Raw genomic sequence first — 12,107 nt, forward strand, 5'->3', positions numbered from 1 at the left:
AGATTCGATTAACTGTGGTTTGTAAAAAAACCAAAGTTTCATGTCCATAAGGTCTTGAAGGTGGAGGTCTCTGCAAACTAAAAGAAAAATCAACAAACAATTTTTTGGTATCCATAATAACGAGTCCATTTAAATATATCAATTCAGAAACTTTTCTACTGATCCGTATCCATTCTATATACCATGTCAATAATAACAGGAGATTCGATTAACCGTGTTTTGTAAAGAAACCAAAGTTCCATGTCCATAAGGTATTAAAGGTGGAGGTTTCTGCAAACTGAAAAAAAAAATCAACAAACAATATTTTGGTGTCCATAATAACAAATCCATTTAAATATATCCATTCGAAAACCTTTTTACTGATTTATATCCATTCTATATAGCATGTCCATGATAATAGGAGATTCGATTAACTGGAATCTCGATGCTACGTAGATGAAACGAGTTTGATACATGAGAGAGAGCAAAAATCAAATCAAGCCGCCAATGTTGAAGAAGAAGAAGTTTCTTAGAAAACTGAATCTCAAATTTATGTCAAAACAAAGATTTAAATTGCAAAATAAATCACAATCTACAATCAGTGAAAACGAATAAAATATCGAACTCTCCAATCAATCCATAATCTCACAACAATCCGAGTAATTATACAATATAGAAATCTCAAATTCTGCAAAATTTGAATACCCAATCCTTTAACTGAAAGAAGAACTCTATAGCATCTAAAATACTAAAATAAAGAAATGAGTGAGTGGATCCAACAAATAATTATAAGGAGATCGGCTATTTTGAACATCCAACAAATAACTTTTTTTGAGAACTGTCTATTTTGAACAATTCCATTGAAGGAGACGCAACTAAAGTTGTTTACAAAGATGAAGAGAGAGAGAAAGAGAGAGAGAAAGAGAGAGAGAGAGAGAGAGAGAGAGAGAGAGAGAGAGAGAGAGAGAGAGAGAGAGAGAGAGAGAGAGAGAGAGAGAGAGAGAGAGTACGTGGATTAAGGATTAAGAGAGTAGTTTAGTTAATAGGGTATTTTAGTAAAAAAACATAGAGAAAGTGTATACTCTTTTGGAAGTGCCTAAACACGGAAATAGTTTTAAAAAAGTGTTTAAGAGTGTAATATTCTCTTCATTAAAAGGCAATGTGGGCCTGATGTTTGTTGCTGAAACCCATTAAGGGAGACCTCCAACCAGATTAGGGTTAAGTCGTGCGCCGTCGACGTACCGGAGGCGCAACTGACGGTCCAAGAGGAGAACCTCCTGCCATCAACGAAGTTCGGTGAGAATAATCTTCTGGGGAAGCCAATGCATGTCCAGATTTAGAGGAGTTAAGCGGAGCGATGAAGCTAAGTTCAGATCTAAGTGAAGTGCCGCTAGATTTATATAGTTTTTTAAAATTCTTCTTCTTCGACGTAGATAATGAGCCCAGAGGGTAGAAGATGGTCGCCGGAGTCCACTTTCGTCCTCTGTTGCTAGCTTATGAGAGAAGGTTGAAGCTTGTCGAACAAAGAGATTGGGATAAAAGAGTTTGTGATGATTGAGAAAGTAACCGAAACAAACGTAAAACAGAGAGATTTAAGGATCGAAAATTAAAGGAAGAGGAGGAGATGTCTCGACTATGTATCCACTTTTTCATATAATAATTTTTTACTTGTAATTTTAGGCAAAAATATAAATTCAGGATTTTTGCATTTTCTAATGTGAATATACATATTTTATTAATTGTCTAATTTTTTGTATAATTATATCAGAAAACGTCATTATGGCATTATGCATGTTATCAATCGGAGTCTGTCGTTTATACGTTATACACATGGTTCATTCGGTTCCATTTGATCTGGTTTATTCTGTTCCGTTTGACTTGGTTACCCAAAGAAAACAGTTTCATCCGATTTTGGGTTTCTGGATTTCATAGTAATGAAACTAAACGCTTTATAAATATACTTGGTTCGATTGGTTTAACTACTTCGGTAAGGTTCGGTTTAGTTTTTTCGGTCAAGGTATTTTTCCCACCCTACTTATAATTTTATTATTTTAGACATATTGGTTGGCATATTGCGATGATATTTGTAATTTATGATTTTGGGGCCTACATGCAACTTTTCAGGCCCACACGCTACCAACTTCGGCCCATGGCCTGTATCTGAGCCAAGCAAGATCAGTCCTTGCCATTTTTTTTTTCCCAGTCGCTTCAGATCCCATGAGATTCCTCCGGTCAATGAAACTCTAGTTTCTCTGCAATCTCCGGTGTGTGCTCAGGTACTACCTCTGATCTCCGATCGTCAATTCCATTGTCTCGTCTTCTTCAATTCATCTTTGAAATTCTTATGAATTACAGATCAACAAGTGCGAGATCATTGCATATTCACTCACCGATGTTCTTCAAATTTCATCTAGTAGTTGACATTAAACTGCATTTCTTTGTTCGACTTTCGCATTGCGTAGAAGATTAAGATTAGATATTGATCTAGGTTTTGCGATTTTTGTCGGTGTGATGATGATTCTGAATTGCTTCTTCTACTATTATTTTTGATGTCATTGGAAGATAGTGAAATTTAGGGAAGATGCAGCACACTCCAGTAACAATAGAGGACCAGTTAATATCGAAAGCTGTAAGAGAAGAATGTCAATGGGAAAACCTCCCAAAACGACTTCAATCGATCCTTGGGTCTAAGGATGAATGGCATAGAAGGTTAGATTTTCTTTATGCTTTCTACTTGTAGTAGCTCGGTGCACGGTGACATAGTTTACTTTGACATAGTTCACTGTTTTGATTGTTTGTGTAGGGTTACGGCGCATTGTATAAAGAAAAGACTCCTATGGAATACGTGTTTTGCTTGTAAAGTTTGCAAAGAAGGTGAATATTATGAAGATATGATGCGTTACTTGCGAAAGAATCTGGCGGTGCGTGTTGATGGATTACTCTTTAAGAGGTCTTTTTGTTTTGATTGCATTCTAGTGGAGAGTTACTAGCAAATCATTTTTCTGAAGTTTATTTTTGTTTGTGTTCGTTCCTCATTATATCTCATTTTCAATGGCTTTCTCACTGCGAATTTTTATGTACTATAGCGACAATGCATAAGAAAAGGGTTTGGAATTGACAATAGTGGTTAACAAGGTTTATTTTAGATTTTAGATACCATAGTCTGTGATGCCAATTTATGAATATGTTTGCTACTCTGAAAGATAGCCGTGGGTTCAGATAGTCGATAGAAAGAGAGAAACTTGGTGATCAAGGACGAAATATAGGGCATTGTTGTCTGTTACTGTCAGAGGATCTCTAATCTTAATTGCTGTTAACAATTATCCGCAGCTCTTTCCGTATCACCTTGCAGAGTATGTTTGCCGTGTGATGAGGATATCACCTTTCAGATACTACTGTGATATGATATTTGAAGTCATGAGAAATGGTATTTTTGTTTCTTTACTATATCGCTCATTTTTCATTTACCTTAAATTCGAGCCAGTGATTTCGTCATTCCTCATTCCTTTTAATTTGACACAGAGCAACCTTATGACAGTATTCCAAACTTCAGTGCGGCAGATGCTTTCCGGCTTACAGGAATAGGGAGGAATGAGTTCATTGATATCATGAATAAATGCAGATCTAAGGTACTCTTTCTTCTAGACTCTGTACTGCTTTATATGCCTGGCATGTCGTGCAAGTTACACTCTGCAAAGTATCTGTTGCTTTGACTTCTGACTTGAAAAATCTTTATTCTGGGTAAAATATGGGAATTCAATGATTACAAAATTCTAGATGGAGTTTCTATCATAATAACTTGAGCCTATAAGTGGATGTATATTATGTCTTATACTTCTCATTTTTGTTTTGAGCTTTCCAGAAAATAATGTGGAAGCTGAACAAATCGATTGCAAAAGACTTTTTACCTACTCTACCTGTGGATTTCCCTATTGACCCTTGGTGGGGTGTTTGCCTTGTCAACTTCACCATAGAAGAGTTTAAGGTAACCTAAGCTCTTCTTTATCATTTTATTTTCTTTCTTTTCAAACTAAGTTTACCCGGAGTGAACAATGTCACTGGCATCTTACTTGTTCCTTGTCTGATAACAGATCTTATTTCCTTGTTCTTTGCATAGAAACTTTCAGAAGATGAGATGGCGACAATAGATAAAATCTGCAAAGAGGAAGCTAATGCATATTTCCTCTTCGATCCAGAAGTCATAAAAGGCCTGTACCAGAGGGGATTGGTATATTTTGATGTCCCAGTCTATCAGGACGACCGCTTTAAAGGTGAGTTTATGTTTGCCAATATTTTCTTACCCCTCCGTTTCTTCTATCTTTACTTACAATGTACTTCAAGGGTGGAGAATGCTGAATTTTTGCTAAGGCATATAATCGCATGTCAGGGGGTTCCAATAATTGATTCATAATCAGCTCTTCATATAACAATTTTTTCTTACCATTGTTTACCAATACCATATCATGCTACTTTTACTTACTTGGAACAGAGCCAGTGAAGCTCCTGGATAGCCTGTTCTTAGATTCATATGTATTCTCATATTTTCTATTTTGAAAATAAAATTTTCACTGAGATGCCTGTCCTTTTGGTTCCTTTTTCAGTTTCAAAGCTTGAAGGGTTCATCTCTAATAGAGAGCAGTCTTACGAAGATCCCATTGAAGAGTAAGGGAACTATTGTGCCACATGGAAGCTTAGATTATCCTGGTTTTAGTTACCCCTGAGATTATCTAGGACTCTAATAGCTGCAACTGCATTTTGCAGATTACTCTATGCAGTTTTTGTTGTTTCAAATGAGAACTCAACAGTTGCAGAGCTGGCATCCACTTTGCAAGCTGACGTAACTCAATTACAGGCTGCTGCATCTTTTGTTTGCCGGCTGGGATGGGCTGTCAAATTAATTGATCCGTCATCTGTGCTTCATGACAAGATTGGGTCTCCACGTGCCATCCTCAGTGATGACGAAGATGCATCTCGCGCTAGCATATCCTCTACCTACAGGTCTGCTGATGGTGAGGAGGCTCAACATGGAGATAATTTAGGGACTGAAAGCTCTGGATCACGTTCTAGTCATGTTCGGGTTGCTTTCATAGTTGATGCTAATATAACATCGTATCTAATGATGGGTTCTGTGTCACCAGGTAAACGTTCCTAGTTCTGTTTGATGGCTAACTTATAACTAGTAACAGCCGATGAATATCAACTAATGTTGTGAAGGATCACTTTTTCCATTATTCTAATATGTTCCATCCATGTTTATGAACGATGTTGTAGGATTGAAATCTCATGCTGTGACACTCTATGAAGCGGGAAAACTCGGACACACTAGTATCCCAGACCTTTGCCAGGATTTGAGCACATTAGAGGGAGCGAAATTTGAGGGTGAACTGCAAGAATTTGCAAATCATGCCTTTAGCCTTCGTTGTGTCCTGGAATGTTTGATATCTGGTGGAGTTGCTACTGATGCAATAGTTGACACAATGGGTTCGGGAACTTTGAGCAATGATGAGGCTGTTACTCTTCTTGCAGATGTTAATTTACCTGATAATTCCGGAGATTCTTTAACTAGCCAAATTATTGAGGCTTCCATGGTTTCAGATGCCCCTCAAGAGGTTCCCTTGTCGACAGAGCATGTCCCCGAAAGCACTAAGCATGAAGCAGCTTCCAGTACACCGTCTGTCGATACTACTGCCTTGACTGAGACCTTCAGTTCCAACCTTAACCTTCAGAATGAGGGGAAGCCAATTCCTGTAGAGGGACCCGACACCGGTAAAGGAAACAAGAAAAGGAAAAAATATCGCGTTGATATTCTCCGTTGTGAAAGTCTGGCTTCTCTAACACCAGCTACTCTAGATCGTTTGTTTTCCCGTGACTATGATATTGTTGTTTCAATGATTCCTCTTCCACTTACAACTGTTCTTCCTGGACCGTCAGGCCCTGTTCATTTCGGTCCTCCCTCCCATTCATCCATGACACAGTGGATGAAACTGGTACTGTATTCAACCGTGGGCATTGGGCCTTTGTCGGTTATCTTGATGAAAGGGCAGTGTCTGCGGATGCTTCCTGCTCCACTAGCTGGCTGTGAGAAAGCTATCATTTGGTCTTGGGATGGATCTTCGGTTGGTGGTTTAGGAAACAAGTTTGAAGGTAACTTGGTCAAAGGAGGTATTCTGTTGCACTGTTTAAATTGCCTTCTCAAGTGCTCAGCTGTTCTTGTTCAGCCTCTCAGCAAGCATGATCTTGATAGCTCTGGAAGAATTGTTACTTTAGATATACCATTACCCCTAAAGAATTCTGATGGTTCCATTCCTCATTTTGGTGATGAGCTTGGACTTCCCCTCGAGGAAAATACAAAGTTGAACTCTCTTTTAACTAAGCTTGCGAACAATATGGAATTGAAGACAGTCGGTTACATTCGCCTTTTGAAACTCTTTAAAGCAAAGGATTCATTGAAGCATTTTTCTCCCGACAATGATGAGAAGTATGAATGGGTCCCTTTAACCGTGGAATTTGGGTTTCCACTTTTTAGTCCAAAGTTATGCAACAATATCTGCAAAAGGATTGTCTCATCACAGTTACTTCAAGCAGATTCGCTCATGGAACAACACGATGCAATGCAATGTATAAGGAAAAGGTTGAAAGATATATGTGCACTGTACCAAGCAACAGGTCCAGCTGCTAAACTTCTTTACCAGAAAGAACAAGCAAAGGAGCCTACACGTACTAATAAGCTCATGAACTACGCAAGTGGAAGGTGGAACCCACTTGTTGACCCGTCCTCACCAATTTCAGGAGCCACAAGCGAATTCCAACGGCTGAAACTAGCTAATCGCCAACGTTGCCGGACTGAAGTTCTGAGCTTCGATGGTAGCATCCTTAGGTCAGTTAATTTCCTTTCCATGTTTCATGAATTTTTATTTTCTTTTCTTGGTTGTTGAGGAGTTTTGGGTGGTGGTCGCAGATCCTACACCTTGGCACCAGTATATGAGGCTGCCACAAGGAGCATTGATGAGAATGCACCTTTAAGTACAACAAAATCAGATTCTGATGAAGCAGATAGCCGAGAAGTGATTCTTCCAGGACTAAATCTTCTCTATGATGGTTCAGAGTTGCACCCTTTTGATATTGGCGCTTGCCTTCAGGCTCGTCAACCAGTTGCTCTCATAGCAGAAGCTGCTGCCGCGTCTGCATCCCTCGCCCCAAAGTAGACTAGTACTCAAAAAGATTCTAATCCAGATTTCATTGCACATCAAGTAAAAGGTAAATTAATCAACTGAAATCTTGAGTCTTAGCATGTTCAATGTAGCTCTGAGAATTTGGTTTGCATCTGCATATATAGAAGTGGACATTCGGTTATTTCGGTTTCACTAATTCATGACTAATTGTTTTCAGGTTGGATTCAAACCGCTTGGTTTGTTGAATTTATAGTATTAACTCTGTTGGATTCGATGCCATTTTGCGGTTTGGTTTCCGGTTTTCATTAGATTCTTGCTTTACACTAAAAAACTAAACTTAAAGATAGTTATCTAACAACTATTTTTAGTTTCTCACTATGTAGTTTATACATATAAGTAAATTTCTCAATAGTTTTGGTTTATTCAGTCTGGTTACACTAAAATTGGTTTCAATTTCTTGGTTTTAAAAGAATTCTTAACCAATTTTGTTCGGATTTGGTTTGGTTTTACCCACTGACCAAGATCTAACTCCGCTAGATGTATTTGCAGGTCGGGTTCTTGTTTGTTTGTCTTACATTCTGGCCGACTGGAAAACATCCGCGGTGACCATCAGACCAAACTGATGCTGCCTTATACCTAGCAAGGCATTAGGAGTTTTACAAATTTCTACATTTGGGCCATTTGGCTAACGAGTGAATGAATGTATCCTTATACCATTTGTGTGCTTCGCTTGAAACTTTTTTGGAGACTGTAATGTCAAGGAAGGTTGTGGTTAATAGAGGAGTTATAGAAGAGTTTTGGGTTGGGGGATCAAGTATGTTGCACAGATTTTATTTCAATTTGTTCTTAACTATCGATGTCCATCGAGGACGTTAATCAGATCAAAGTCTCTTTTTTTCCAATACCAAATTATATTTTCAATTTGTATACTTATTTTCTTCTTTTTCTCCAAAAATAAATAAAATTAATTAACCTCTTTCTGCTACATATATGTCACGCATCAAAATGGCAAAATCAAACATGGATTGTCAAAGAATACTATCCAACCACGTTCACAAATCATAATCGATTTTTTTTTTATATATGTTTTTGGTAGGAATCATTTTTTTTAGAAAATGTAAAAGAAGTATCTATAATTTATTCTAACTATTTTAATCATGAACAATTATCTATATTTTTAGTATATATCATATATGGTTTATTTGTTTTAATTTGATTATGTTTTATGTTATTCATGTGAATAAAATTTTGGTATTGATTTCCTTAACAATAAATTATTATTTTATAAAGTCGGAATTTTCCACTTTATTGTTTCTTTACTTTATAAATCCTCTTCTTAAATCTGAAATTCGATCCATATTATTTGATTCGCTTATCATAAAAAAAATTGGCTTTTGTTACTTCATTTACGCGAACATTAGATCGTTCTTCGAAATGTCGTCACCTTTCTTTTGCTGACCTATAAGATTTCGTTTTTGGGTCAGCTTGTCATACTTATCGTTTCGTCTTTTAGTAGGTCTTCTTGGTAATACGTTACATCGTATATTATTGCTGTCTAGACTTTATCTCACGACTTCTTAGCATAATTGTTACTAATTTCTGTCTTCCCTTCTTAAAGTAGCTTTCTTGGTTACTTTTGAAGCTCTCTCAAAACAATAGAAGGTAGGAGACTTTTTCGTATCTTGACTAAATGTATATTCAAGATGTTCACTCTTGTTTTTACTGAAGCCTAACTGCCTAAATAGTTGACCACAAACATTGTATCGACGATACTAGAGTAACATTTGGTTCAAAATGTGTTGTTGAAATCGTTTTCGAAGAGACGTATTAACGACCTAAAGTAATGTATAAAAACTTGAGTTGAAAAGTCGAATTTGGTTCAACTTACAGTGGACTAACCCGAAAGTATTTTTTGTTACTTATATAATTATAGTTGTTCTAATTCGCTTGATGGTGGGACGGTTAATATATAATTGACACCAAACATATAAGAATTTTTGAAAAATTGCAATAACAACAAAGGCATTAGTTGCATACAATACAATGTTCAAATTATGCATTGAAAATTTGAAACAAATATACGTTAAATAGAACAGAGATCTTCTAAGAATAGTTGCAAGCCTTTAAATACTCCGACAAATCTGGCATTAGCCGAAAGATATTCCAAACTCAAAATCGGATCAGATAGTGTGGTGGTCTAATTTTACCTGGATCGGGAGATGTCCACTCTGTACCACCTTGATGCATTTTTACTGATACTGATCAGATCAACCGATATAATATATATATAAAAAAAGAAAGTTCGTCCAAAAGGAATCATTATTTTCTTAACCAATAGAATATAGGAAATAATAGGATAAATCTATATTAGTGGACAGGTAATAGAATGCTTTCATTCACATTGAAATCATATTGTAATAAGCACACTTTTCTTATCAAAAAAAAAAAGGCAAAAAGAAATGGCCACGCAATAAAATCATTAGGGTAAGTTGAATTTTGGTCCATAATATTATAAATTAATTTAATCTCGAAAGCTTAATCTTATGATCTCATGTGATCTTTATTGAATTTACTTACTTCCATAGAGTTTTGTATTTTGTCTAAGGAAAGAAAAAAAAAGTCTGCCAGCTTTGGAACGCCGCCCATTCCTCTAGACTTTCTTGGAAACAACGCGTTGTTCTTGTTGGGGTCGACGAAGACTCACTAAATCCATCCGACGACTCAGATTTTATCTTGGCTTCTTTTGATGTGTACACATATCCACCCTGATTTGATTCCCAAAGCCAAAAGCCTGAACAATGTAGTGTAGAAGAAGTGACGGGAAAAAACGGTAATGAATCCACAATGGATATTTACAGAAAGAAATAAAATTATATAGATTATAGAGAAGCAAAATTATGCAAATAATCTTTATTTAATACTATTAAAAGAGTAGCTGTTGGAAACTATAACAGGTAATTTAAAATATTTTACAAGTTCAACATATAATAATTTTGAAATTCAGTCCAACATAACTATCAGTATGGAAATAAGCCAAACAAATTACTCAAAATAAGAAATATGTTTTCACATTATTATTTAAACATTTTTAGTCATTTGTTTGGCTTATTTCCAAAACGATATTTATGTTGGACTTGTTTTCAAAAGTATTATGTTGAACTTGTAAAAAAAATTTATATAGCTGTTGAAATTTCCAAGAAAATAAGGTTTTACACCTAAACCCTTCCACTATATATATAAACCCCACTTTTGTCTCTATATCTTTACTAATTTCTTAAACCCTCTCAACAATACGTAACAATGGCCTCCAAATCCGTCGTCGTTTTCCTCTTCCTCGCTCTCGTGGCTTCCTCTGTCGTTGCTCAAGCTCCCGGACCAGCTCCGACCATATCTCCCTTGCCAGCCACTCCTACACCGTCTCAATCGCCTAGAGCCACCGCACCGGCACCTTCACCATCAGCCAATCCTCCTCCCTCAGCTCCTACCACTGCTCCTCCGGTTAGTCAGCCGCCTACTGAATCTCCACCAGCTCCTCCGACGTCTACTTCCCCATCCGGAGCTCCGGGCACAAATGTTCCGTCTGGAGAAGCTGGACCTGCTCAGTCTCCCCTAAGTGGCTCTCCAAACGCAGCTGCAGTTAGCAGAGTCTCCCTCGTCGGAACTTTCGCCGGAGTGGCCGTGATCGCCGCTTTGTTGCTGTAGAGGCTATTGACCCATCGAATAGATTCACTAGGAATTATTTTTGGGTTCATTGTTTGTCCTTTTGTTACTATTTAATTATGTAGTTTATAGTGTTTTATATGATGCTTTATTATCGTGTTATTGTTGGTGTTATATTTGTTACAATTTTTTTATAGTTTCCTTGATTATTGGCATTCTTGAATAATTCATGGTCACTTGAATAATTCATAGTTACTTGAATATTAACTTAAAATTAAAATTACATGCTAAATTGGTGGGTGGTGATGTTATTAAGATTTAAGAGTGGTTAATGAAAAGATTATGAAAGTGAAGTGATTAGCGACAACGTGTATATGCGTCTAGAATGGAGCATTTAATTTGTCGTGTGATGTAAGTTGATCGGTGTCGGACCGTTTCTTTTCTTCTTGTCTTCGTTTCCAATAAATATAGGTCAAGATCAAAACATTGACCCTTTCGTACTCGTTCGAGACTATAGTTTTAGAAATTGCAATGTAAATTAGTTTATTTTTGAAATTAATATAAGTATTTCATGATGATGGGAACTACGAAAAATAGAAAATACAATTACTGATATGAGTTAATTGAACCAATTATGATAACCATTTGTTGTATCTATGCCTTTGTTTAATTAAGCGTTAAATACAAACTAATACTGTATAATGTTTTTCTTGTTTACTACGTGAATTTTTTCATGCTTGTTCCAAGTTCGAAATACCATTTGTACAAATAAGAAGACAAGTCAAAGCAATGATTCTTGTGCTAGCTTTTTCACTGTACATGACATCCATATTTAACAAATAACAATCCTTAAAATTTAGCAATTAGAATATAGATCATATAAATATACTAGGGAACGACCCAGGCTATGTATTTAATCAAAAGTATTTCAAACGTAAATTATAACTCGTATATGTATTCGTACAAAGAATGTCAAATACAAAATATCACAAAAAATAAAGTATTTAGTCAGTTAAGCTCTAATCAACACAAATAAGTATATATATATATATATATATATATATATATATATAATTATATATATATATATATATTGTCATCTGATTGTAGGTAGAGTTCAGAAGAGCCAAACCTGAGGAATGTTGTTCACATAAATGACATAAATTAAATAAATGATGCAAAATTTTTACGCCAAATTATCCGCTTTTACATTTGCACTATTGAAAAATATATGTCGTTGAGTAGTATTCATCCTTTTCTTAAACTATAAACATACATGTATAGGAGAATTACCAT

The 12,107-nt window shown here is 36.1% G+C and overlaps 2 protein-coding genes and 1 long non-coding RNA gene across 9 annotated transcripts; all 3 read left to right on the forward strand.

Moving 5' to 3' along the window:
• Window positions 1-1,137: 1,137 nt before the first annotated feature.
• On the forward strand, window positions 1,138-1,610 carry AT1G06827. The gene has a single exon (NR_139153.1). It is a non-coding gene; the product is annotated as an other RNA (long non-coding RNA).
• A 505-nt stretch (window positions 1,611-2,115) lies between these two features.
• Window positions 2,116-8,126, forward strand: AT1G35220 (FAM91 carboxy-terminus protein). Of its 7 annotated transcripts, none has more exons than NM_001333139.1 (12): window positions 2,116-2,243; window positions 2,542-2,688; window positions 2,783-2,900; window positions 3,310-3,406; window positions 3,502-3,608; window positions 3,842-3,964; window positions 4,097-4,250; window positions 4,581-4,641; window positions 4,741-5,117; window positions 5,251-6,856; window positions 6,938-7,236; window positions 7,701-8,070. In NM_001333139.1, the coding sequence occupies exons 2-11, from the start codon at window positions 2,561-2,563 to the stop codon at window positions 7,182-7,184; spliced, it is 3,018 nt and encodes a 1,005-aa protein (NP_001321752.1). In that variant the 5' UTR covers window positions 2,116-2,243; window positions 2,542-2,560; the 3' UTR covers window positions 7,185-7,236; window positions 7,701-8,070. The 7 variants fall into 7 exon arrangements, with proteins under 7 accessions (NP_001321752.1, NP_001321751.1, NP_174756.2 ...); NM_103220.3 differs by having other exon boundaries at window positions 2,139-2,255; window positions 7,701-8,126; NM_001333138.1 differs by having other exon boundaries at window positions 2,116-2,255; window positions 6,938-8,070.
• Window positions 8,127-10,337: 2,211 nt separating this feature from the next.
• Window positions 10,338-11,097, forward strand: AGP5 (arabinogalactan protein 5). Its single transcript, NM_103221.3, has one exon. The coding sequence runs from the start codon at window positions 10,452-10,454 to the stop codon at window positions 10,851-10,853; it is 402 nt and encodes a 133-aa protein (NP_564455.1). The 5' UTR covers window positions 10,338-10,451; the 3' UTR covers window positions 10,854-11,097.
• The last annotated feature ends 1,010 nt before the right edge of the window (window positions 11,098-12,107 follow it).

Source organism: Arabidopsis thaliana (genome assembly GCF_000001735.4).
Source record: "Arabidopsis thaliana chromosome 1 sequence".
Lineage (NCBI taxonomy): Eukaryota > Viridiplantae > Streptophyta > Magnoliopsida > Brassicales > Brassicaceae > Arabidopsis > Arabidopsis thaliana.